At 46.6% G+C, this 24,513-nt stretch overlaps 1 protein-coding gene across 1 annotated transcript; it reads right to left on the reverse strand.

Annotated features, from left to right (window-relative positions):
• Window positions 1-18,169: 18,169 nt before the first annotated feature.
• On the reverse strand, window positions 18,170-22,756 carry LOC120993246 (beta-crystallin B1-like). The gene is given in 6 exon segments (XM_040421795.1): window positions 18,170-18,338; window positions 18,909-19,051; window positions 19,414-19,546; window positions 21,192-21,310; window positions 22,692-22,708; window positions 22,711-22,756. Coding segments are annotated over 6 exon segments (627 nt in total).
• Between the last annotated feature and the right edge of the window lie 1,757 nt (window positions 22,757-24,513).

Raw genomic sequence — 24,513 nt, forward strand, 5'->3', positions numbered from 1 at the left:
CCCTTAGGTGCACTCACCCTAGTCATTAGGTGCACCCACCCCAATGATTAGGTGCACCCACCCCGACTCTTAGGTGCACCCACCCCGACTCTTAGGTGCACCCACCCCGACCATTAGGTGCACCCACCCGACCCTTAGGTGCACCCACTCAGACCCTTAGGCGCACTCACCCTAGTCATTAGGTGCACCCACCCCAACGATTAGGTGCACCCACCCCCCGACTCTTAGGTGCACCCACCCTGACCCTTAGGTGCACCCACCCCGACCCTTAGGTGCACCCACTCTGGCCCTTAGGTGCACCCACTCCGACCCTTAGGTGCACTCACCCTAGTCATTAGGTGCACCCACCCCAACGATTAGGTGCACCCACCCCAACTCATAGGTGCACTCACCCCGAATCTTAGGTGCACCCAACCCGATCCTTAGGTGCACCCACACCGACCCTTAGGTGCACTCACCCTAGTCATTAGGTGCACCCACCCCAATGATTAGGTGCACCCACCCCGACTCTTAGGTGCACCCACCCCAACCCTTAGGTGCACTCACCCCGACCCTTAGGTGCACCCTCTCCGACCCTTAGGTGCACTCACCCTAGTCATTAGGTGCAACCACCACAACGATTAGGTGGACCCACCCCGACTTTTAGGTGCACCCACCCGACCCTTAGGTGCACCCACCCCGATCCTTAGGTGCACCCACCCCGACCCTTAGGTGCACCCACTCCGACCCTTAGGTGCACTCACCCTAGCCATTAGGTGCACCCACCCCAACGATTAGGTTCACCCACCCCGACTCTTAGGTGCACCCAGCCCGACCCTTAGGTGCACCCACTATGACCCTTAGGTGCACCCACTCCGACCCTTAGGTGCACTCACCCTAGTCATTAGGTGCACCCACCTCAACGATTAGGTGCACCCACCCCGACTCTTAGGTGCACCCACCCCGTCCCTTAGGTGCACCCACCCCGACCCTTAGATGCACCCACTCTGACCCTTAGGTGCACCCACTCCGACCCTTAGGTGCACTCACCCTAGTCATTAGGTGCACCCACCCCAACGATTAGGTGCACCCACCCCGACTCTTATGTGCACTCACCCCGACCCTTAGGTGCACCCAACCCGATCCTTAGGTGCACCCACTCCGACCCTTAGGTGCACCCACACCGACCCTTAGGTGCACTCACCCTAGTCATTAGGTGCACCCACCCCAATTATTAGGTGCACCCACCCCGACTCTTAGGTGCACCCACCTCGACTTTTAGGTGCACCCACTCTGACCCTTAGGTGCACCCACTCCGACCCTTAGGTGCACTCACCCTAGTCATTAGGTGCACCCACCCCAATGATTAGGTGCACCCACCCCGACTCTTAGGTGCACCCACCCCGACTCTTAGGTGCACCCACCCCGACCCTTAGGTGTACCCACCCGACCCTTAGGTGCACCCACTCCGACCCTTAGGTGCACTCACCCTTGTCATTAGGTGCACCCACCCCAACGATTAGGTGCACCCACCTTTCGACTCTTAGGTGCACCCACCCTGACCCTTAGGTGCACCCACCCCGACCCTTAGGTGCACCCACCCCGACCCTTAGGTGCACCCACTCTGACCCTTAGGTGCACCCACTCCGACCCTTAGGTGCACTCACCCTAGTCATTAGGTGCACCCACCCCAACGATTAGGTGCACCCACCCCGACTCATAGGTGCACTTACCCCGAATCTTAGGTGCACCCAACCCGATCCTTAGGTGCACCCACACCGACCCTTAGGTGCACTCACCCTAGTCATTAGGTGCACCCACCCCAATGATTAGGTGCACCCACCCCGACTCTTAGGTGCACCCACCCCGACCCTTAGGTGCACTCACCCCGACCCTTAGGTGCACCCACTCCGACCCTTAGGTGCACTCACCCTAGTCATTAGGTGCAACCACCCCAACGATTAGGTGCACCCACCCTGAATTTTAGGTGCACCCTCCCGACCCTTAGGTGCACCCACCCCGATCCTTAGGTGCACCCACCCCGACCCTTAGGTGCACCCACTCCGACCCTTAGGTGCACCCACTCCGACCCTTAGGTGCACTCACCCTAGTCATTAGGTGCACCCACCCCAACGATTAGGTGCACCCACCCCGACACTTAGGTGCACCCACTCCGACCCTAAGGTGCACCCACTCCGACCCTTAGGTGCACCCACTCCGACCCTTAGGTGCACTCACCCTAGTCATTAGGTGCACCCACCCCAACAATTAGGTGCACCCACCCCGACTCTTAGGTGCACCCACCCTGACCCTTAGGTGCACCCACCCCGACTCTTAGGTGCACCCACCCTGACCCTTAGGTGCACTTACTCCGACCCTTAGTTGCACCCACTCCGACCCTTAGTTGTACCCACTCCTCCGACCCTTAGGTGCACTCACCCTAGTCATTAGGTGCACTCACCCTAGTCATTAGGTGCACCCACCCCGACTTTTAGGTGCACCTACCCCAACTCTTAGGTGCACCCACCCCGACTCTTTTGTGCACCCACCCCGACTCTTAGGTGCACCCACCCCGACCCTTAGGTGCACCCACTCCGACCCTTAGGTGCACCCACTCCGACCCTTAGGTGCACCCACTCCGACCCTTAGGTGCACCCACTCTGACCCTTAGGTGCACCCACCCTGACCCTTAGGTGCACCCACCCCGACCCTTAGGTGCACAACTCCGACCCTTAGGTGCACCCACTCCGACCCTTAGGTGCACTCACCCTAGTCATTAGGTGCACCCACCCCAACGATTAGGTGCACCCACCCCGACTCTTAGGTGCACCCACCCTGACCCTTAGGTGCACCCACCCTGACTCTTAGGTGTACCCACCCTGACCCTTAGGTGCACCCACTCTGACCCTTAGGTGCACCCACCCTAGTCATTAGGTGCACCCACCCCAACAATTAGGTGCACCCACCCCAACTCTTAGGTGCACCCACCCCGACCCTTAGGTGCACCCACTCCGACCCTTAGGTGCACTCACCCTAGTCATTAGGTGCACCCACCCCAACGATTAGGTGCACCCACCCCAACTCTTAGGTGCACCCACCCTGACTCTTAGGTGCACCCACTCCGACCCTTAGGTGCACCCACTCCGACCCTTAGGTGCACCCACCCCGTCCCTTAGGCGCACCCACTCCGACCCTTAGGTGCACCCACTCCGACCCTTAGGTGTACTCACCCTAGTCATTAGGTGCACCCACCCCAACAATTAGGTGCACCCACCCCGACTCATAGGTGCACCCACCCTGACCCTTAAGTGCACCCACTCCGACCCGTAGGTGCACCAAACGATTAGGTGCACCCACCCCGACTCTTAGGTGCACCCACCCTGACTCTTAGGTGCAACCAATTATTAAATTTATAAAATTATTAAAATTCAAAAAAGTGGGTGGAGCCACCAACAGCCAATCAGATTTCAAGCCAACATCCTGTGGTTTCTTCAGAAACGACACTTTCTAGTTCAAAATGAACTTTCTGTAATAATTGGCAAAACCCAAAAACCGCATCAGCGCCTTCTGATTCTCAGAAAGCTCCCAATCAAGCACAACGCGGACCTTCTTAGGGTCCTTCCGAAAACCAGAAGCGGAGAGAAGAAAACCAAGAAATTGAATCTCCGGAACCGCAAACACACATTTTTCCAGTTTAGCGTACAATTTATTCTCCCGCAGAATGAGCAAAACCTGACGTAGGTGGTCCCTATGAGTTTTGAAATCAGGAGAAAAAATCAAAATGTCATCTAGATACACCAGTACAAATTTCCCCATTAAATGATAAAAAATGCTGTTCACAAAATGTTGGAAGACGGCCGGAGCATTCATCAAACCAAAGGGCATAACCAAATTCTCAAAATGACTCTCAGGGGTATTGAAGGCAGTCTTCCATTCGTCCCCTTCCCTGACCCTGACTAGGTTGTATGCCCCTTTTAAATCCAACTTAGAATTTTTTTTTGCCCCAACAATCTGCTTAAACAGGTCCGGGATCAGAGGAAGCGGATATGGGTCACGAATTGTGATACAGTTCAGCTCCCTGAAATCCAGACAAGGTCTTAAAGAACCATCTTTTTTCTTAACAAAAAAAAACCCAGCGGCAACAGGTGACTTCGAGGGTCGGATGTGTCCCTTTCTCAGGTTCTCAGAGATATAAGTACGCATAGCGACTCTTTCAGGTTGAGAGAGATTGTATAAACGTGATTTTGGCAGCTTGGCGCCTGGGATGAGATTAATAGGACAATCATACTCCCAGTGAGGGGGCAACTCCTGGACACCAGTCTTGGAAAACACATCCGAAAATTCAGAGAGAAAAGATGGTACAGTCTTGGTAGAAACCTCTGAAAGAGGCGCCGTGAGGCAATTCTCTCTGCAAAACTCACTCCAACCATTTATTTGCCTTGCTTGCCAATCAATAGTGGGGTTATGTTTAGTGAGCCAGGGTAGCCCCAACACTAGAGGAGTAGGTAATCCGCTTAGGACGAAACATGACATATCCTCAACAGGAGCATCACCCACAGTCAAGCAGATATTGTGAACTATGCCCTTTAACGATCTTTGAGAAAGTGGAGCGGAATCGATAGCAAAAACAGGTATATCCTTTCCCAAAGTGCATACCTGGAAACCATGCGTTATAGCAAATTGATTATCAATGAGATTGACAGCTGCTCCACTATCTACAAAAATCTCACAAACAATATTCTTGCTGTCTAGCGCCACCCTGGCAGGTAGGAGAAAACGGGAACTACAAGCAAACGGCAAACCTTCAATTTCCGCATCAACCTTGCCAATAGTAGCAAATGGAAAGTTTTTAGAGGTTTTTTTTTTTTTTGTTTCTTTTTTATTACCCTCAGAAAACTCCATGAATATCCTAGAGGGGCAAACATTAGCCAAATGATTTATACCCCCACAACAGAAACAAACCCTCCTCTGAGAGCTGAATCTTCTACTATTAGAGGCAAGCAAACCCAGCTGCATGGCCTCCTGCTCAGAGGGGATTGAGAGAGACTGAGACCCCTGCATACTGAATGAGACCGCCCCACTGTCCTTGGGCTGAATATGACAGGAATTAGTGGTCTCTTCTCTCTCTCTAAGACGCCTGTCAATACGAACAGCTAAAGACATGGCAGACTCCAACGAGGCAAGTCTCTCATGAAAAGCAAATGCATCTTTCAATCCCTTCGAAAGACCATGGCAAAATTGACTTCGGAGTGCAGCATCGTTCCAACCAGTATCAGCTGCCCATCTCCGAAAATCAGAACAATATATCTCTGTGGACTGTTTACCCTGGAATAAAAGACGCAGTTTAGATTCAGCCAGAGCAATAGGATCCGGGTCATCATATATCTGCCCCAGGGCTACAAAAAATTAATCCACCAATCGGAGGGGCCGTGCCCCCACCAGCAGCGAAAAGGCCCAAGACTGCGCGTTATCCCTGAGCAGCGAGATGATGATCTCCACCCTCTGCTCCTCATCACCAGAGGAATGGGGAAGTAGGTGAAAATGGAGTTTGCAAGCATCTCTAAAGCTAACAAAATTCTCACTACCCCCGGAGAAAGTATTCGGAAGCGAGATCTTAGGCTCGGAAAAAAACTCCATGAACGCAAGCAGAACCGGTCACCTGAAACTAAGACATAGTTTTATGGAGATCTGCTACCTCCAGTGAAAGACCCTGCATGCGGTCAATCAAGGCTGAAACCAGATCCATGCTTAAGACGGTAATGGCGGTTTATAATGTCACGGATGAAGTTGCAGATAGCTGGAAGTTATGAATAAACGTCTGACTGGCTTGATCCCAAACTAAGGAGCATATAGGTGACCCCTATAAAACCCTAAGAGCTCACCCTGACTGCTAAGCACATACAAGGGTCTCAAAGGTAGACAATTGTATGCCCCCGTACCTAAGACTTTGTGACACCTGAAAACCCTATAATAGTGAGGGGACACGACCACCGTCTCCCTGCACTTCATACGGAGGGAGTCAGGGTCACCTAGAATCAAGCCAGCAAGGAAACACAATACATGAAAGGACTTATCTGAACAAGCAGCAGCAGAAGACTCCAGCAGTGAACACTTCAATCCAGGAAGTAGTATAAACCGCAAAGTGAGGGAATAAAAAAGGAAAGAGGATTAGTCAAAATAGGTGACACCTGGGAGAAGAAAATGAGATGAGAAAGTAAAACCAAAACAAAGAACATCATGCAAGAGGTAGAGAAGGACGTCTGTCAGACCTTCTCACAGAAGTGGCGGTGACAAGAAGTTGAGGTTTGGGTTAGGTGTTGTGTAGATTGTATTATTTTCCCTTATAACATGGTTATAAGGGAAAATAATAGCATTCTTAATACAGAATGCTTAGTAAAATAGGGCTGGAGGGGTTAAAAATATTTGTAATTTTTTTTTACTCACCTTAATCCACTTGTTCGCGCAGCCCAGATTCTCTTCTGTCTTTATCTTTGCTGAATCCCTTTATGCACTGGAGAATTGTGCAGTGTGGTCTCCCTATCAACTGCCATGATTCTTTTACTGGTCTCTTGTAACAATTTGCGTGGATATCCCCTACCATAAAATTTATTGCGCATCTCTTTCACTCTATCATGAAAATTTTCAGCATCCGATACTACTCTTCTGACCCGTAATAGTTGACTAGTTTATCTAGTTCCTAGTGTGAAGGTGTTTTGGAAGTTTCTGCTTTTCTGTGTACCGGACGCTGCTTCTTGATTTATAAGATTTTGCTTGTTTGCCCTCTGACCTTGGACTTCAATTCCGGACTTTGATTGGTCGCTGCCTGCCCTGACTCCAGACTTCCTGACAATGTCCTTCCCCTCGTTGCTTGCATCGGTATCTCTGACCCCCTGGTCAGCTGCCACTGACTCGGGGACTGCTCTGGAGTGGCACCTGGTAACTACCCCTAAAGGCCCAAGGCCTATCCTCACCATCAGAGTCTCTATTGAAGACCGGGTAGTTACCTTAGTCACGCCCCCTCCAGGGTATAGCCAGTCAGTGGCTCAGTGATCCACACCCGCTTGCATAAGGCTACTTTCACACTAGCGTGTTTTAATCCGGCGTTCAATTCCGACACCGGAACTGCCCGCCGGATCCGGAAAAACGTGTGAAAACGGATTACATTTGAATCCTGATCAGGATTTTAATCACAATGAAAAAATGCATTGGAAAAAACGGATCTGCCATTCATGGACTTTAACTTTTTTTTCACATTTTTCGGGTTTAACATGCAAAAGCCGGATCCGGTTTGACTGAACACACAGTGCCGGATCCGGCGTTAATGCAAGTCAATGGGAAAAAGACCGGATCCAGCGTTCAGTCAGAGTGTTCAGGATTTTTGGCCGGAGGTAAAAATACAACATGCTATGTTTTTCTGAAAAGCCTGATCAGTCAAAAAGACTGAACTGAAGATATCCTGATGCATCATGAACGGATTACTCTCCATTCAGAATGCATTAGGATAAAACTGATCAGTTCTTTTCCGGATTTGAGCCCCTAGGACGGAACTCAGCGCTGGAAAAGAAAAACGCTAGTGTGAAAGTACCCTAACAAGGAGATTTATCAGTCTATTTATACAAGATGTCTATGGTAAATGCACAGAAAAATATGCTGTTCAGAGTAAGGCCTCTTTCACACTTGCGTTGTCCGGATCCGGCGTGTACTCCACTTGCCGGAATTACACGCCGGATCCGGAAAAACGCAAGTGTACTGAAAGCATTTGAAGACGGAACCGTCTTCCAAATGCTTTCAGTGTTACTATGACACCCAGGACGCTATTAAAGTCCTGGTTGCCATAGTAGGAGCGGGGAGCGGGGGAGCGGTATACTTACAGTCCGTGCGGCTCCCGGGGCGCTCCAGAATGACGTCAGAGCGCCCCATGCGCATGGATGACGTGTCCACATGATCCATGCGCTTGGGGCGCCCTGACGTCACTCTGGAGCGCCCCGGGAGCCGCACGGACGGTAAGTATACTGCTCCCCTGCTCCCCGCTACACTTTACCATGGCTGCCAGGACTTTAGCGTCCCACTCTGAAAAAGCTAAATGTCGGCTCCGGCAATGCGCCGAAACAACGTTTAGCTTAAGGCCGGATCCGGATCAATGCCTTTCAATGGGCATTAATTCCGGATCCGGCCTTGCGGCAAGTGTTCCGGATTTTTTGGCCGGAGCAAAAAGCGCAGCATGCTGCGGTATTTTCTCCGGCCAAAAAACGTTCCGTTCCGGAACTGAAGACATCCTGATGCATCCTGAACGGATTTCTCTCCATTCAGAATGCATTAGGATAATCCTGATCAGGATTCTTCCGGCATAGAGCCCCGACGACGGAACTCTATGCCGGAAGACAAGAACGCAGGTGTGAAAGAGCCCTAAGGCCTCTTTCACACGGGCGTTGCGGGAAAATGTGCGGGTGCGTTGCGGGAACACCCGCGATTTTTCCGCGCGAGTGCAAAACATTGTAATGCGTTTTGCACTCGCGTGAGAAAAATCACGCATGACCGGGAACTACGCGAACAAGAGGAGAAGGTGAGTTAATTTTTTTATTTTTTTTAACCCTCAATTGATCACCTACTAAGCATTCTGTATTCAGAATGCTATTATTTTCCCTTATAACCATGTTATAAGGGAAAATAATACAGTGAATAGACTGTCTCCTAGCAACCATGCGTGAAAATCGCACCGCATCCGCACTTGCTTGCGGATGCTTGCGATTTTCATGCAACCCCATTCACTTCTATGGGCCCTGCGTTGCGTGAAAAACGCAGAATATAGAGCATGCTGCGATTTTCACGCAACGCACAAGTGATGAGTGAAATCACCGCTCATGTGAAACAGCCCCATAGAAATGAATGGGTCAGTATTCAGTGCAGGTGCAATGCGTTCAAATCACGCATCGCATCCGCGCGAATACTCGCCCGTGTGAAAGGGGCCTAAGTGCCGTATTTATGACTAACCTGTTCCACATTTCTGACATATAATTTGGATAAAGTATTTCTTTTTTTTGCTAATTTTTTTAAGTTAGGCCTGTTTCACACTAGCATTTTGCAGATCCAGCAGGCTGTTCCGGCTGGGAACAGCCTGCTGGATCCGTCACTGCCAGGTGCTGCTGGAGTTCCGTCTGGCCCATTCACTATAATGGGGACTGGCAGAGATCCTAGCACAATCCGGCACATATGCCAAGAATTGGTCGGATGAAAACTGCTGCGCACAGTTTTTTGTCTGGCTGATTCTGTGCACCAGTCCCCCTTAGGCTCCATTCACACGTCCGTATAATGGGTCCGCATCCTTTCCGCAAATTGCGGAACGGGTGCTGACCCATTCATTCTCTATGGGGACGGAATGGATGCGGAGAGCATACTATGGGCTGTCCGCAATCACATTTCCGGAGCGCGCCCCCGATCTTCCGGCAATTGCGGACAAGAGTAGGCAGTTCTATAGGGGTGCAGGCCGGGTGTATTGCGGATCCGCAATACACTACGAACGTCTGAATGGACCCTTATAGTGAAAGGGGCCAGTGGGTGTCAGCTAGCATCTGGCAGTGCCGGAACAGCCTGCCAGAGATGCCTAACGCTAGTGTGAAACAGACCTTAATTTAAAAAAAAATTTAAGTTCTGTGTTTCCTGGGAGTGTTATATGCGTACTGGGGAACTGGATGGGAGGGCCATACTGAGTTTTGCTTTTGGGCCCTTTGATATTCATGTACTCTGACTGCAAGACATTGGATGTGTAGTTCGATCATCTAATGGTTTGAAGCAGCATATTAGTAGAAATGGAAGGTTGACTGACTGTAGCAATAAAGCAACTGAACAGTAGTGGCAGAAGGCATGCCACAGTTAAGGCAAAGGACCTCTGGTAATAGTGATGTATTAGTTGGGCAAGATCTGAGTCAAACAGTGGCAGGCTACCCACATATTACACCGTACCATGGTCACAATATGATCCTGCCTGAGGATAGAACTGAGAGATTATCCTCAATCAGGCCACTTAATCTCAGTTATGGACAGGGCGCTACCTACACCAATGCACAGTGATTGGTCAGTACAATTACGGTGATAACACATATGTATAGTTTTTCTTGCGTTTTAATACTGAAAAAAATAAAGACATTAAAAAATATATAACAATTTCATCGACCGTATTCTGACCCCTTTAACTTTTTGGTAGTTATGTATACGGAGCTGTGTGAGGCTCATTTTTTTGTGGGGCGATCTGTACTTTTCAATGATAGCATTTTGGGGTGTGACAACTGATTACTTTTTATAAAAAAAATTGGTGGGAGGTGAAGCGACCAAAAAACTTGCAAATCAGCCATTTTGCATTTTTTCCGTTTCGCCGTATGCTGTGTGGATTTTTTTTAAAAATATATTTTAATAGTGTGGGCGCTTTCGCAAGCAGCGATGCCCATGATGTGTATTCTTTAAATTGTTAAAATTTTTGGGAAATGGAAAAGGGAGTGGTTTGAATTAAAAAAAAAAAACTGTTTTCTTTTTTAAAAGCTTTTTTTTTTTTTTTTTAAACAGGCCGTCATCAGATTGCTACTCTCATAGACTCCAATGCATTGTCATTATAGTCAATGAGAGGGGCTCCATAGAAACTAATATGCAGCAGTTTCCTGTCACGCAGGAGGACAGGGGCTGCTGCATACATGCTCTGCCCCCCCATCACCTAGCACTGGCACCTGGATACCCTGACCACCCTAGACGGGTTGCTCACCCGTACGCCGATCACGTGCCTCTTCCCTGACTTACCCTGGAAGAAGCCCTAGGTAGTGAGTAGGGAGCACTAGTCCTCACCACTGACACCTAGGAGAACAACAGGGAGTGGACAAACACAAACACCACATATAACCCTGATGTCACGAGGGTGTCAAGAGCCACGTCTGACTCCGTTATACCCGGGGTCAGGAAGTCGCAGCGGGTGGCTGCGTGTTCAATGTACAAAGACAGTGCTGTTTCGTAATGGTAGCTTTCCGGGTTTGCCTTGCAATCCTTTTTGGCTCACTCAGGGATCCGTAGCTTCTCCTCCTCAGCTGTTTCTTGTCCAGCAATCCCAACCTCCTTATATTCCCATCTCCCACTTCTCTGGTTGCCAGATATAGAGCTTCCTGCCTGGACTTCTATACTGACCCACTGGAGCTGTGTTGCTGTGTTCCCTGGTTGTTGTTCCAGAACGTTACCCTCCGGATCCCTGTTGGGCCTTGGTGGTCTGCTGTTGTCGCCCACCTGGGATTATATGTTTGTCTGTATTGTCTGTCCTCTCCTTGGTGTTTTCCTCTTAGTGTCAGTGGTGCGGACTAGTGATCCCACCGCCCTGTTCACTACACAGGCTCATCTTAGGGAAAGCCAGGGTTTAGGCACGTGATCGGCGTTACGGGGTGAGGAACCCGTCTAGGGGACGTCAGGGCAGTCAGGTGCCAGCCGCAAGGTGAGTCAGGGGTCACCACCTTTCCCTCTCCCTTGGACAGGGACTTCCCATTTTCCCTCCCTTTGCGTGACGGCCGGTCATTACATTATATTTGGCCCTTATTTTGTGTAGGTAAAAAAAAAAAAAATTTCTTTCTACCTACTTAGAATCCAGTATGGATCCAATTGCTGCTTTGTCAAAGCAACTTCAAGGCCTGTCTTTGGAGGTGGCAGGATTGAAGGCGTCGGTCCTCCAGCAAAAGCAGCAATTGCAACAGACCGCAAGCCCAGCGGTTGCTACAGGTAACCATGTTGTTGCGGAACCCAAGGTTGTTCTTCCTGACAGATTTTCTGGGGGAAGGGACAAATTTGTGACGTTCCGTGAGGCCTGTAAATTATATTTTAAACTGCGCCCTTACTCCTCTGGTAATGAAGAACAGCGGGTGGGGGTTGTTATTCCCTGCTTGCAGGGGGACCCGCAATCCTGGGCGTTCTCTTTACCCACTGATTCCCAGGCTCTCCGGTCAGTGGATGAATTTTATTGGGGCCTTGGGTCCTCATATATGACGACCCTGACCGAGTCGCACTGGCTGAATCAAAATTATGGAGACTCCTACAGGGAGAGCGTCCAGTAGAGAGTATTGCGCAGAGTTCCGTAGGTGGGCTACGGATACCCAGAGGAAACGACCCGGCTCTCAGGAGTCAGTTTCTGCTCTGGGTTATCCGAAAGGATTAAGGATGCGCTTGCGCTGTATGAGACTCCCTTTTCCCTTGATGCGGTGATGTCCCTTTCTATCAGAATAGATAGACGTCTTAGGGACAGATTGAAAAATCCGAGCAATTGGTAACCCCTCTCAAGCAGCAAATAGTCTGTACGGACTTAGACGAGCCTATGCAGCTAGGAGGAACTACTCGTCAGGTCCATCCTCCTGAGGCTCGCCGTAGGCGTGGGGTTTGTTTTTTTCTGTGGGGGAGAGGGGTCATTTTATTAATGTCTGTCCTTCCTTCCTCAAAAACAAAAGGACCGTCGGAAAACTACTAACCCCAGGCTGTGTGGAGGATGTCCAGCCGGGGGGGGTATACGTTTCCTCCATACGAACATCGCAATTTGTGTTGCCAGCGGTTGTTGTTTTTGGCGTTAAGACGGAGACTATTTCTTTTTTTCTAGACAGTGGAGCAGGAGTAAATTTGATAGATGCCCATTTTTGCCCACACTATGGGTTTGTCCTCTCTGTACGCTACAGAGACCTATTCCCATATTCGCTATTGATTCTGCTCCTCTGTCTCAGAGAAACCTCACTCACATTGTCCATAACTTACACCTTCGGGTAGGGGACCACCATAACGAGTTGCTTTCATGTTATGTTCTGGAGGGGCTTCCCACTCCGGTGGTGTTGGGTCTTCCCTGGTTGGTAGCGTACAATCCAGTGGTGGATTGGCAGGCCAGGGAGCTATTGGAGTGGAGTGAGCAGTGCAGAGAAAATTGCTTAAATAGAAATTGCTTAGTCGCCTCCATAGCTACCCTACCCACATTTGTTTCAGACTTTGAGGACGTTTTTTTCTGAAAAGGGTTGTCAGAAGTTACCACCTCACCGTCCTTATGATTGCCCGGTTAACCTGATTCCCGGTGCAAAATTACCCAAGACCAGGTTATATAATCTTTCGGGTCCAGAGAGACAAGCCATGAAAGATTATATCTCCGAGAGCTTGGCTAAGGGACACATCAGACCCTCTTCTTCACCCATGGCTGCAGGGTTTTTCTTTGTTAAAAAGAAAGATGGGGGGCCTGCGTCCTTGCCTAGATTTTCGCGAATTAAACCAGATAACCATCCGAGACCCATACCCTCTTCCTCTCATTCCTGACCTGTTTAATCACATTGCGGGTGCTAGGTGGTTCTCAAAACTTGATCTTAGGGGGGCCTACAATCTGATTCGTATCAAGGAAGGGGATGAGTGGAAGACAGCCTTTAACACCCCTGAGGGGCATTATGAAAATCTAGTCATGCCTTTCGGTCTGACCAATGCTCCTGCTGTCTTCCAACATTTCGTTAATGACATTTTTAGTCATCTTATCGGCAGGTTTGTGGTGATATACCTAGATGATATTTTAATTTATTCATCGGATCTGAAAACACATGAGGTGCATGTCAGACAGGTACTGTAGGTCCTACGGACGAATAAATTATATGCTAAAATTGAAAAGTGTGTTTTCGCCGTTCAGGAAATACAGTTCCTAGGGTATTTATTATCTGCTTCAGGTTTCCGTATGGATCCTAGGAAGGTCCAGGCAATTTTAGATTGGGATCTTCCTGAGAACCTCAAAGCACTGCAACGGTTCTTGGGCTTCGCAAATTTCTATAGAAAATTCATTAAAAATTATTCGGTGATTGTAAAACCCCTTACTGACATGACTAGGAAGGGGACTGATTTTTCTAAATGGTCTGACGCCGCTAAAATTGCTTTTTCCTCTCTAAAAGAGAGGTTTACCTCGGCACCTGTACTAATCATACCTGATGTCTCCCAGCCTTTTATTGTTGAAGTAGATGCATCAGAGGTGGGAGTGGGGGCTGTGCTGTCTCAGGGTCCGTCTCCTGGCAAATGGCGTCCTTGTGCTTTCTTTTCTAAAAAACTATCTGCAGCAGAGAAGAACTATGATATTGGCAATAGGGAACTATTAGCTATTAAACTAGCGTTTGAAGAATGGCGTCACTTTTTAGAGGGGGCAATCCACCCCGTCACTGTGATTACGGACCACAAAAACCTTCTGTACCTCGAATCAGCTAAGCGTCTCACCCCTAGACAAGCTAGGTGGTCGCTATTTTTTACCAGGTTTAACTTTGTTATTACCTATCGTCCTGGGGCAAAAAATACTAAGGCAGATGCATTATCGCGTTGTTTCCCTGGAGGGGGTAATGTGAGTGATCCGGTACCCATTCTACAAAGAGGAGTGGTTGTCTCTGCGGTACACTCTGTTCTGGAGGGGAAGGTGTTAGAGGCCCAGGGGGACGCCCCGGTCTCTTGCCCTTCAGAGAAATTGTTTGTACCGCTGAACCTGCGTCTCGAATTATTAAAGGAACATCATAATTCAGCACTTGCTGGGCACCCGGGTAGTAAAGCAACCTTGGAGCTATTGTCTCGTCGTTTTTGGTGGCCAAGGATGCGTCAGGATGTAATGGATTTTGTGTCTTCTTGTTCTACTTGTGCGCGCGCGAAAGTCTCTCATACACGTCCTGCAGGGTCTTTATTGCCACTTGTCATTCCCAATAGGCCATGGACACATCTGTCAATGGATTTTATAACTGACTTACCTTTGTCTGCGGGTAAAACAGTTATCTTGGTAGTTAGTGGACAGGTTAGAAAAATGGTACACTTCATTGCGTTACCCGCACTACCTAATGCTAAGACTCTTGCTCAGGTATTCATCAGTGAAATCGTGAAGCTTCACGGGGTCCCTTCCGATGTTGTTTCGGATCGGGGAAACCCAGTTTATTTCTAAATTTGGAAAGCTTTTTGTTCCCGTTTTGGGGGTACACTTGTCCTTTTCCTCAGCTTTCCATCCTCAGTCGAATGGACAGACTGAGCGTACCAACCAAAACCTTGAGACATATCTAAGATGTTTTGTGTCTGAAAAACCAAGAGGTGTGGTCATCATATTTACCGTTAGCGAGTTTGCCATAAATAATCGCCATCAGGAATCTACTGGCAAGTCACCATTTCTTGGTGCATATGGTTATCATCCCAAATTCTGTACTTTCCAAAGAGGGGGGGTCTTCTGGGGTTCCCGAAGAGGAACGGTTTTTTGTCGTCTCTTCATCTGTATGGCAGAAAGTGCAAGCTAATTTGAAAAATATGGGAGGTAAATATAAATGCATGGCTGATAAGAAACGGTCGCCAGGTCCGGACCTAGGAGTGAATGACTGTGTGGTTATCTACTAGGAATATTAAATTAAAGGTTCCCTCTTGGAAACTGGGGTCCTAGGTTTATTGGTCCGTACAAAATAGTAAGCCGTCATTAACCCCGTGGCTTTTCGCCTGGAGCTACCTCAGACTTTTAAAATTCATAACGTCTTCCATAAATCGTTACTCAAAAAGTATGCTCCACCTCTAGAACCATAACCGCTGCCACCCCCTCCTGTTATTGTGGATGGTAATCTAGAGTTTCAAATATCCAAAATTGTTGATTCTCGTCGGGTCCGCCGTTCTCTTCAATATCTGGTGCATTGGAGGGGTTACGGTCCCGAGGAAAGAATGTGGGTTCCAGCGTCTGAGATAAACGCCGACAGGTTAGTTCGGGTTTTTCATGCCTCTCATCCTGAGAGACCTAGTCCCTGAGTGTCCGGAGGCCCCTCGTGGAAGGGGGGGGGTACGGTCACGAGGGTGTCAAAGAGCCCACGTCTGACTCCGTTATACCCGGGGTCAGGAAGTCGCAGCGGGTGGCTGCGCGTTTCGATGTACAAAGACAGTGCTGTTTCGTAATGGTAGCTTTCTGGTTTGCCTTGCATCCTTTTTGGCTCACTCAGGGATCCGTTAGCTTCTCCTCCTCAGCTGTTTCTTGTCCAGCAATCCCAACCTCCTTATATTCCCATCTCCCACTTCTCTGGTTGCCAGATATAGAGCTTCCTGCCTGGACTTCTATACTGACCCACTGGAGCTGAGTAGCTGAGATCCCTGGTTGTTGTTCCAGAGTGTTACCCTCTGGATCCCTGTTGGGCCTTGGTGGTCTGCTGTTGTCGCCCACCTGGGATTATATGTTTGTCTGTATTGTCTGTCCTCTCCTTGGTGTTTTCCTCTTAGTGTCAGTGGTGCGGACTAGTGATCCCACCGCTCTGTTCACTACACAGGGCTCATCTTAGGGAAAGCCAGGGTTTAGGCACGTGATCGGCGTACGGGTGAGGAACCCGTCTAGGGACGTCAGGGCAGTCAGGTGCCAGCCTCAAGGTGAGTCAGGGGTCACCACCTTTCCCTCTCCCTTGGACAGGGCCTTCCCATTTCCCTCCCTTTGCGTGACGCCGGTCATTACACCCGAAGGGAGACAACAAACAGTATAGAACAAACTGAAGAGGACCGGAGATCCAACCGCACTGGTTCCAACTGCTCCAGCAACTCCACAGCAACACTACCTGAGGATAGAATAGATAACCTGAAAGGAAGGTCTATATCTGGCAACAAGGGAAGTAGGAAGAGAGACTAAATAGTGGCTGGGAGTGGCAGACCCAGAACAGCTGAAAGGAAAACTACTGATACCTAGATGGGACAAAAAGGATAGTAAACCAAAACAGGAAAACCTGGATCGGAATCCATTCCCACAACTAGCTCATGGAGCAATCTCTTGAAATTGAGAGAGTAGCCACCCGCTGCGACCTTCTGACCCCAGGCACCACAGGGTCGGCGATAAGTTGTGACATCCTCGTGACACCCCCCTTCCCCGGCAACCGTAAGTGTGTGCTATATACATCTTCTGTGTTTTTTATTCCCTTTGACAAAAAATTGTGGGCCCCTCCTAATGCTTCCTGCAACATTATTCGGCCTGTGCTAATTCTGTTGTAGTTAAAGTAACGACGTGCAATAATAAATATGGCGTAGATTATTCCTTCTTTGGAAAACAACCCACTTCTCATATCACATTCCACATATGTTGAGCAATGGGAAAATTTTACCAGTAAAATGTCACAAATCATCTTTTATAATATTTTAGTTAATAAATGTGGTCCCCTAGGGTGTTGATGATATTTCTGTATTCACTGATACTTATATACTGTAGTTCTAACATACTTTATTTCCTGTAGTGTGCATGGAATCTATTCTTTTAATCCATTCAAGGAATTAGAGGCCAGTTTCATGGGAAGCCTCCAGATCTTGAATAACTCGAGACTCCAAATTAACAAACACAAACATCAGCCATTTCTTATATACCCTTTTTATTAGTGTTAAACTGCGAAGAGTTCGCCACATGTATCGGTGGTTTGGTAGAGCTGCATATGGATGGACAGTGCTTTGGACAGGAACAATGAAAACTTTCCTGCTGTGCATTTGTTTGCTGAGGTTTTTTGTGTAGTAAAAACAAGACTTGTTTCTCCCTGAGAAGGGTGACAGTGTCCAGATGTTCTGGATATTTTATGTTACTGGACAGAGAGAGAGCTTGTTGAACGGATCATCGACAGTGGACGCAGAGCATTGTGTAGTAGAATACAACTCAAGAAGTCTAGGGTTTAAAGAACAAAAATCTACTTTTGCAGGACAATAGGCTATAGATTTGTGCTATATTTGTGTTATAATCATTTACTTTTAGCAGTCATTATATATGGTAACACTATATAACCTGGCTGTGCTGGTGCAGATCAAGATATATATATATATATATATATATATATATATATATATATAAAACAAGAGTATTTGGTCTTAAAATATGACAAAGTATGTATTTAGCTAAAAGGGTAAAGCTAGCTCTTGAAAATCCAGCACAGAAAAGAAAGAGGTGGTACGTTCAACATTTCCACTTTTGCCCTTGAGGGCGATCCTGGTGAGAGGATTACCCCATTATATACAGTAATTGCTGGAATTAGCAGCTAGGAGAACATGTCAGAAAACCCAAAAATGCCGTCAATAAAAAAATGACCTTGTAGACAAATAAATTAAGCAACAGTCATCTCTCTCTCTTTCCAATATACAGAGAATGGTTCAAAGATTAAAAAGAAACAAGCCCCTTTCTTCCGTCAGTCAGGTTTCGTGTCTTATCCTTAATGCTTCCTTAGTTTCCAACTTCAAAATTTCCTCTCTTGTACCACTGCATGTCCTTTACTCGGCGGATAGACTGAATCTGGGGCTGGTTGGCTCCCCAATTGTTCCAGTGTTTGTATGGTCCATATTCCATTAAGTACTGATAACCTCTGTAACCAGGGTACTGGTATCCGACCCATCTAGACAAACACATTAGATACATTCTAAAATTAATATACTGTAAATTTTCATGTTTTTTTACAATATAAAGAAGATAAGTTCAGTCCATAGACTAAATTGTACAATATAATATCCTATTTATTCAGAGTTGTTCCTTAACCACAAGTCTGAGCAGGGACTAAAGTACACTTCAGGATGGACAGGGTCATGTGCACGGCTGCAGCCAATGATTTGCTTCAGCACTGATATGTCCCCAAATAGCAGGCCACTTGGGGACACATCACCTCTGAGGCCAGTCACTGGCTGCAGCACTTGGTCTTGTCTCTCAGAAGGTTTACAGGATGGGGGTGTTGAAGGCCAGTGAAGGGAGCCAGAAGGGAGTAGCTGAGAGCAGGTGAGTATGGATTTTTCCACAAGTACTGCAGGCTGGGGTTCAAATTTAAAAAGGAAAAAAATCTGGAAACCCCTTTAACACTCAGCCGATCTTCAATTGTGGTGCAGGGTCAGTGTGTTAATGAACAATTTAGAATTTTAATTTGAAAATGTGATACAAAACGTTCCGAGCATCATTACAACTTTCAAACACTTACGTTCCTCCAAGGACCTGGATGCTAGCAACTCTATCCTGGAATCCATAGGACCACAAGCTGGGGATATCTTCATCACAGACCTCCATCTTCCTGCCCTCAAAATTGACACATTCATAGAGAGAGATCTTATAGTCCTGAGTGTCCTATAATTTAAGAGAGTTTCAATAAGAAGTCATTATAAGGAAGAACAATTTATATTAGGAAGAATTTTTTTTACCATTTTGACCACTGCCTATTAACATCCCTTCTCTCCTCTGGTAGGTGAGTTTGGCCATGTGAATTTTTGGTCTACATGCTAATTTTGTGTGATGCCTATGGAACAGGGAAGAACGGCATGTCTACAGTATTTTGACCATGGACAAGAAGGTGGGAACACTGTGGTACATACAGTATACACCCTTGAACCCTAAATTTACAAACCATATACTAACCAACAATGGTTGTGAGAAAATGACAATAGGATGGCTCTTTGTTTCAATGATTTCAATTGTAGTATAGATCTTACCATACGGACTGGTCTAAAGGACATGATCCTATCTGCACGGAAGCAGTTAGACCAGGAGTCCCAGCGAGGGAATTCCCCTTTCTCCAGAATGAACATCTCTCCAGTGAAATCTTTCTGTTCATAAGCGACCCAGCTGTGAATTTGAACCATAGAGTAGACATTAAAGTATCACCTCCAAAATTATAGTGTCCATCTTAATAGGTTAGACATGACTGCCCATCTAGCTTCAGCTGGAAGACATTTCTGAAGTGATATATGACATAAGATTTTTTTAAAATATGTGACAGCACTTCAGAATACATATGTCACATTTTAAAGGGTTTTTTCAAGATTCTGAATTGACGGTCTGTCCTTCTATCCAGCTCCTGGCACCTCCGATGATCAGCTATTTGAAGAGGCTGTGGTGCTCTGGTGAGTGCCACAGCCTCTGCCTAGGCCAGTAACCTCACATTCATCAATCACATGGTCTAGGCACAGCTCAGTCCCATTCAAGTATCCAGGACTGACCTGCAATACCAAGCACAGCCACTATCCAATGGACAGTGATGTGCTTGGTAAGCTGCAAGGAGGCTGTGGTGGTCGCTGGTTGGGGTCCCAGTTGTCAGACCACTGTCAATATTGATGACCAGTGGCGTAGCTAGAAATGACTGGGCCCCACAGAAAATTTTTGAATGGGGCCACCCCTCCCCCAGTAATTTTTTCACAACCCCTTCCTTTCATGCCACCCCCATTCCTGTGGCTAGTAAAGATCGCTCTCTCAGACCAGGCTTGGTAGCTGTTCCATCCGTTTCTTACACTGTCTATACTATCAGAGTATATAATTTCATAGTGTAATACTGTTGAGGGGGCCCTGACAAAATCTTTTAGTCCTCCTCCACCTGGATGGGCCCCTTCTGGGTCAGGGCCCCAAAGCAGCCACTTCCCCTGCTTCCCCTATAGCTACGCCCCTGTTGATGACCTATTCTGTGGATAGGTCATCAATATTAGAATCTCAGAAAACCTATATTTTGCCTATTCCTGCCAACAAACTGAACAATTCTGATATATAATAATGAATTGGACCTGTCATCTCTTCTGACATGTTTGCTGTAGTAAATACTTCTGTTTCTCACAATATAAAAAATGTGAAGTAAGTTTCTTTGAACTATTTGTTGTTTTGTCTTCTACTATTCCTCTTGGAAATGTAAGAATGAGGGTACATCCACACGATGTAAGCCGTCTGTGCCGGTGCTGAAGTTTGCAATGCAGGGGCATTGGCCGTGTGAATCCCATATTGCAGTGCAGACCCATTCACCTGAATGGTTCAGCGATCCGCAATATACGACAAAAGATTGGACACGTCCTATCTTTTGCGGTGCGGAAGCACAATTTAGAAGCGCTTCCGAGGGCTTCAGATCCATACATTCATTCCGCACCATGCGGTACCTGGAGGATTGCGAACCCATTCAAGTCAATAGGTGTTTGCTGTTTGCGGTCTGCAATACGGGCTCGGACCACCTACGGTTGTGGGAATGTACCTTAAATCGAAAACTCGGCATCATCATTCCTCTTGTCAAAGGAGCATGACCCCACATACCCTGATACTTTTCAATCAAGTGTTGATTGTGAATGATTGTATAAAGACCTACCTTAGTGAGAAAGGGAACACCCAGTCACATACATTTTCAGGAGGAACAACAGAATGGCACAATACAGAGATCTAAGAAAATGTGATCTTTCATGGGGAAATATTTTACTTATAAGCTATATTATAAAGGGTTAAGGTGTTTGAAACTTACGGTCCACATCAATTCGAATGGACTTCAACATTGTCGAAACCTCGGTCACACAAGTTTTCTGCACTCGCTGCTAAATTCTCCTTGTGGCCTTGGAATTTTTCATATTCGTAGCATATCAGCTGTAAATAGCATAAATAGCAGTAAGAAAATGAAAGCAGAACAGGGTGTGGATATTAAACTTCTTTATCCACCTCTATATACTTATTTCTGGAAGATATTTTATTTGATGACCTGTCCTCTGCATAGGTCATCATTATCTCATCAACGGGGGTCTGACACCAGGGACCTCTGCCGATCAGCAGTAGCGCTGCAGCCTTCTACAGCTTTGCCTAGGCCATGTGACAAATGCGTTCATTGGTCACATGGCCTAGATGCAGCTCAGCCCCTTTGAAGTGAATGGGGCTGAACTGCAATACCAAGCACTGCCGCTGTGCCTTGGTGAGCTGAGAAAAGGCTATGGCACTACTGTGAGCATTAGTGCCTTCTCAAACAGCTGATTTGTGGGTTTCACAGGTGTTGGACCCCCTTTAGGGTCCATTCAAACGTCCGCAAAATGGGTCCGCATCCGTTCCGCAATTTTGTGGAACAGGTGTGGACCCATTAATTTTTCATCCACATTTGCAGATTCCGCATTTCAGTACCGCAAAAAAATAGAACATGTCCTATTCTTTTCCCAATTGCGGACAAGAAAAGGCATTTTCTATGAGAGTGCCGGCGATGTGCGGTCCGCCAAAATGCACATACGGACGTGTGAATGGACCCTTAATCAGATACTGATGACCTATCCAGTATCTGTAGCACACCCTCAAAAGCAGTAGCAGCATTGAGGAAATTATACCACGGCACTGAGCAGTGTGACTGAATTCAGTACTGAGGTGAGATAGAAAACCTGATCCCAGTGAGTGGCAGACACAGATAGTCTCTAAGACAGATTTAAGCAGTTAATTTAAGGTGAATGCAAATTTCAAGATCCAGAGGGGAAAAAGTGGCGTAAAACTGGAGAAAAAATAACACATAAGATTCAAGTTTCTTATGTTCACTTGCAATATTGAATTATTCAAAGTATAATGCCTATTTAATAGTGTGCCAAAATACTATCAATCATGATATTTAAAAGGGGTTTTTCAGGTACTGATATTGATGACCTATCCTAAAGATACATCATCATATCTGATCAGTGGGGGCTTGTCATCTACCACCCTCACAGATCAGCTGTTCCCATCAGCCTTCAGCACTGGAACTAGCACTTTGAATGAAACATGAAGCACAGCTCCATTCAAAGTATAGTGGCCGTACATGGTACTTCGGCTCAGCTCCCATTCATTTTAATGTGAGAGGAGCTGCAGTAAGCCAGCAGGGCTGCTACACTTGAAATAAGCTGTTCTTTCTGCTTCATTCAAAAGCTAGTTCTGGATGCAGGAAACTAATGCTCTTTATTACGGCAATAGAAAATTTTATTTTCAGAAATATAAAACTATACATCATTATTGTTGTATATACCTTGTAATTCTGCAGACCAAGGCAGTGTGGCTACCAATGCTTCCTTGAGCTCCAGTGTGAGACATTTTGGTGAATCTTTAAGAAACCTGCAATAATTAAATTGTCACAATTAGTAATATTAACAAAAGAGCAAAACATTTTCTTATATGCCATGCTTTACTCCCATCTTCAATAGGTTGCTGGCTGGATTGTTATATCAGCCAGCGCAGAGTGTCACAGCCTCCCTGGCTGTGACGCTCTGCGCTGCGATTGGACAGCGCTACAGCCAGGGAGAAGGAGACGCCCACGGAGAAAGACTCAGTCTCCACCTCATTTCTCCGATGCTCAGTATTAGCATACTGAGAGGGAGAAATCCGGCGGGGCACAGCGGGGCATAGGAGGCATATTTTAAAAAATCAAGCAGGGTGGCAGCATCAGCGGGGGGTACCCCGCAAGTACAGGTAATATATCTATATATCTCCCTTAATAAAATTGCATGAAAGGTCCTCTTTAATCCCTCAGATGCTGCAGTGAATTGTGCAGTTGAGATGCTGCACTTCCCAGGGCCCAACCAGAATCTCCCCCACTGAGATCAGGGGAGCTGTTTGTTCAGTAAGGTATCCTCAAGCATTCTAAAGGCTCCGTGGCTAGCACAGCTATAGTTCTTAGGAGTCCTGCCTGTGGCAGGACTCTATAGGAATATAATAAAACTACCATAGGCTGCAATGGTAATTCATTGCAGTTGTATGGGACTTGTGATGTAACAATCACATGTTCAAGTTCTTAGGTACTTAGGAAATAGGAATCAAGGAGTTTTTAAAATGATAAAAAAAATATATATAAATTTAAATAACCCCCCTATCCCCATAATAAAAATGAAAACACCCAAACTATTAAAATATAAATGTATTTATCCTGTATGGTGAATGCTGGAATGGACAAAAAATCTAAATGTCCGATTCACAGTTTTTTTCATTGCTTCACCTCCTAATTTTTTTTTATAAAAAGTGATCATAAAGTTAAACATACTCAAAAAGGTATCAATAGAAACTACAGATCATCCCCACAAAAAATGAGCCATCATTCAGCTCTATGGGCGTAAATATAAAAAAGTTAGGGGGGTCAGATTGAAAACTGCATAAGAAATCTGCTGTATTCTCCCCAAAAAATTGCTGGAAACAATGCTGATAAAGTGTGTACCTAAGAGCTCACAGACCCAGCTGAACTGTTGCATTGGGGCTTGTGAGCTCTAAGTTATGCCCCAGGTCATCATAAAGGTGATTTCCCACCCAGTGATTTTTTTTTTTAAAGAATGCAGCAGATTTTTTAAGCGTTTTTTTGAGCCAAAGTCAAAAGTGGATTCAAAAGGAATGTGAAATCTAAAGGAAGGACTTATTCAACTTCTTCTTTACGAAATTCACTTGTGTTGGTTGGCTTAAAAAACTGCTTTAAAATTACATGGATCTATAAGGAAAGCAAAAAAAGGGCAATGGGAGCCAGAGGGGAACTTTGCTTGTGGGGGTCTCTGCACCCAAACCTACACAACATGTCAAATGTTTTATAAAACAGTGACCCTTTCATGTAGTGTAATGTGACAGCAATGAAGTTATCTTGATGGAGTATTACAGAAAAATAAATTAAATGTCAGCATACACACTGTTATATGTATCCATGCTAGATATATTGTGCCGCTTGCTGTGAAGGGGTTTTCCCATAATCAACAATGATCACCAATCCACAAGTGATAAGTGTCCGATCGGAGGGACCTCATAAACATTAGAATGGAGTTTCTACCATACCCCTGTATGAATGGAGTGGTGGTCATGCATGTCCACTACTGCTG

The sequence above is a fragment of the Bufo bufo genome, chromosome 3 (genome assembly GCF_905171765.1).
Source record: "Bufo bufo chromosome 3, aBufBuf1.1, whole genome shotgun sequence".
Classification (NCBI taxonomy): domain Eukaryota; kingdom Metazoa; phylum Chordata; class Amphibia; order Anura; family Bufonidae; genus Bufo; species Bufo bufo.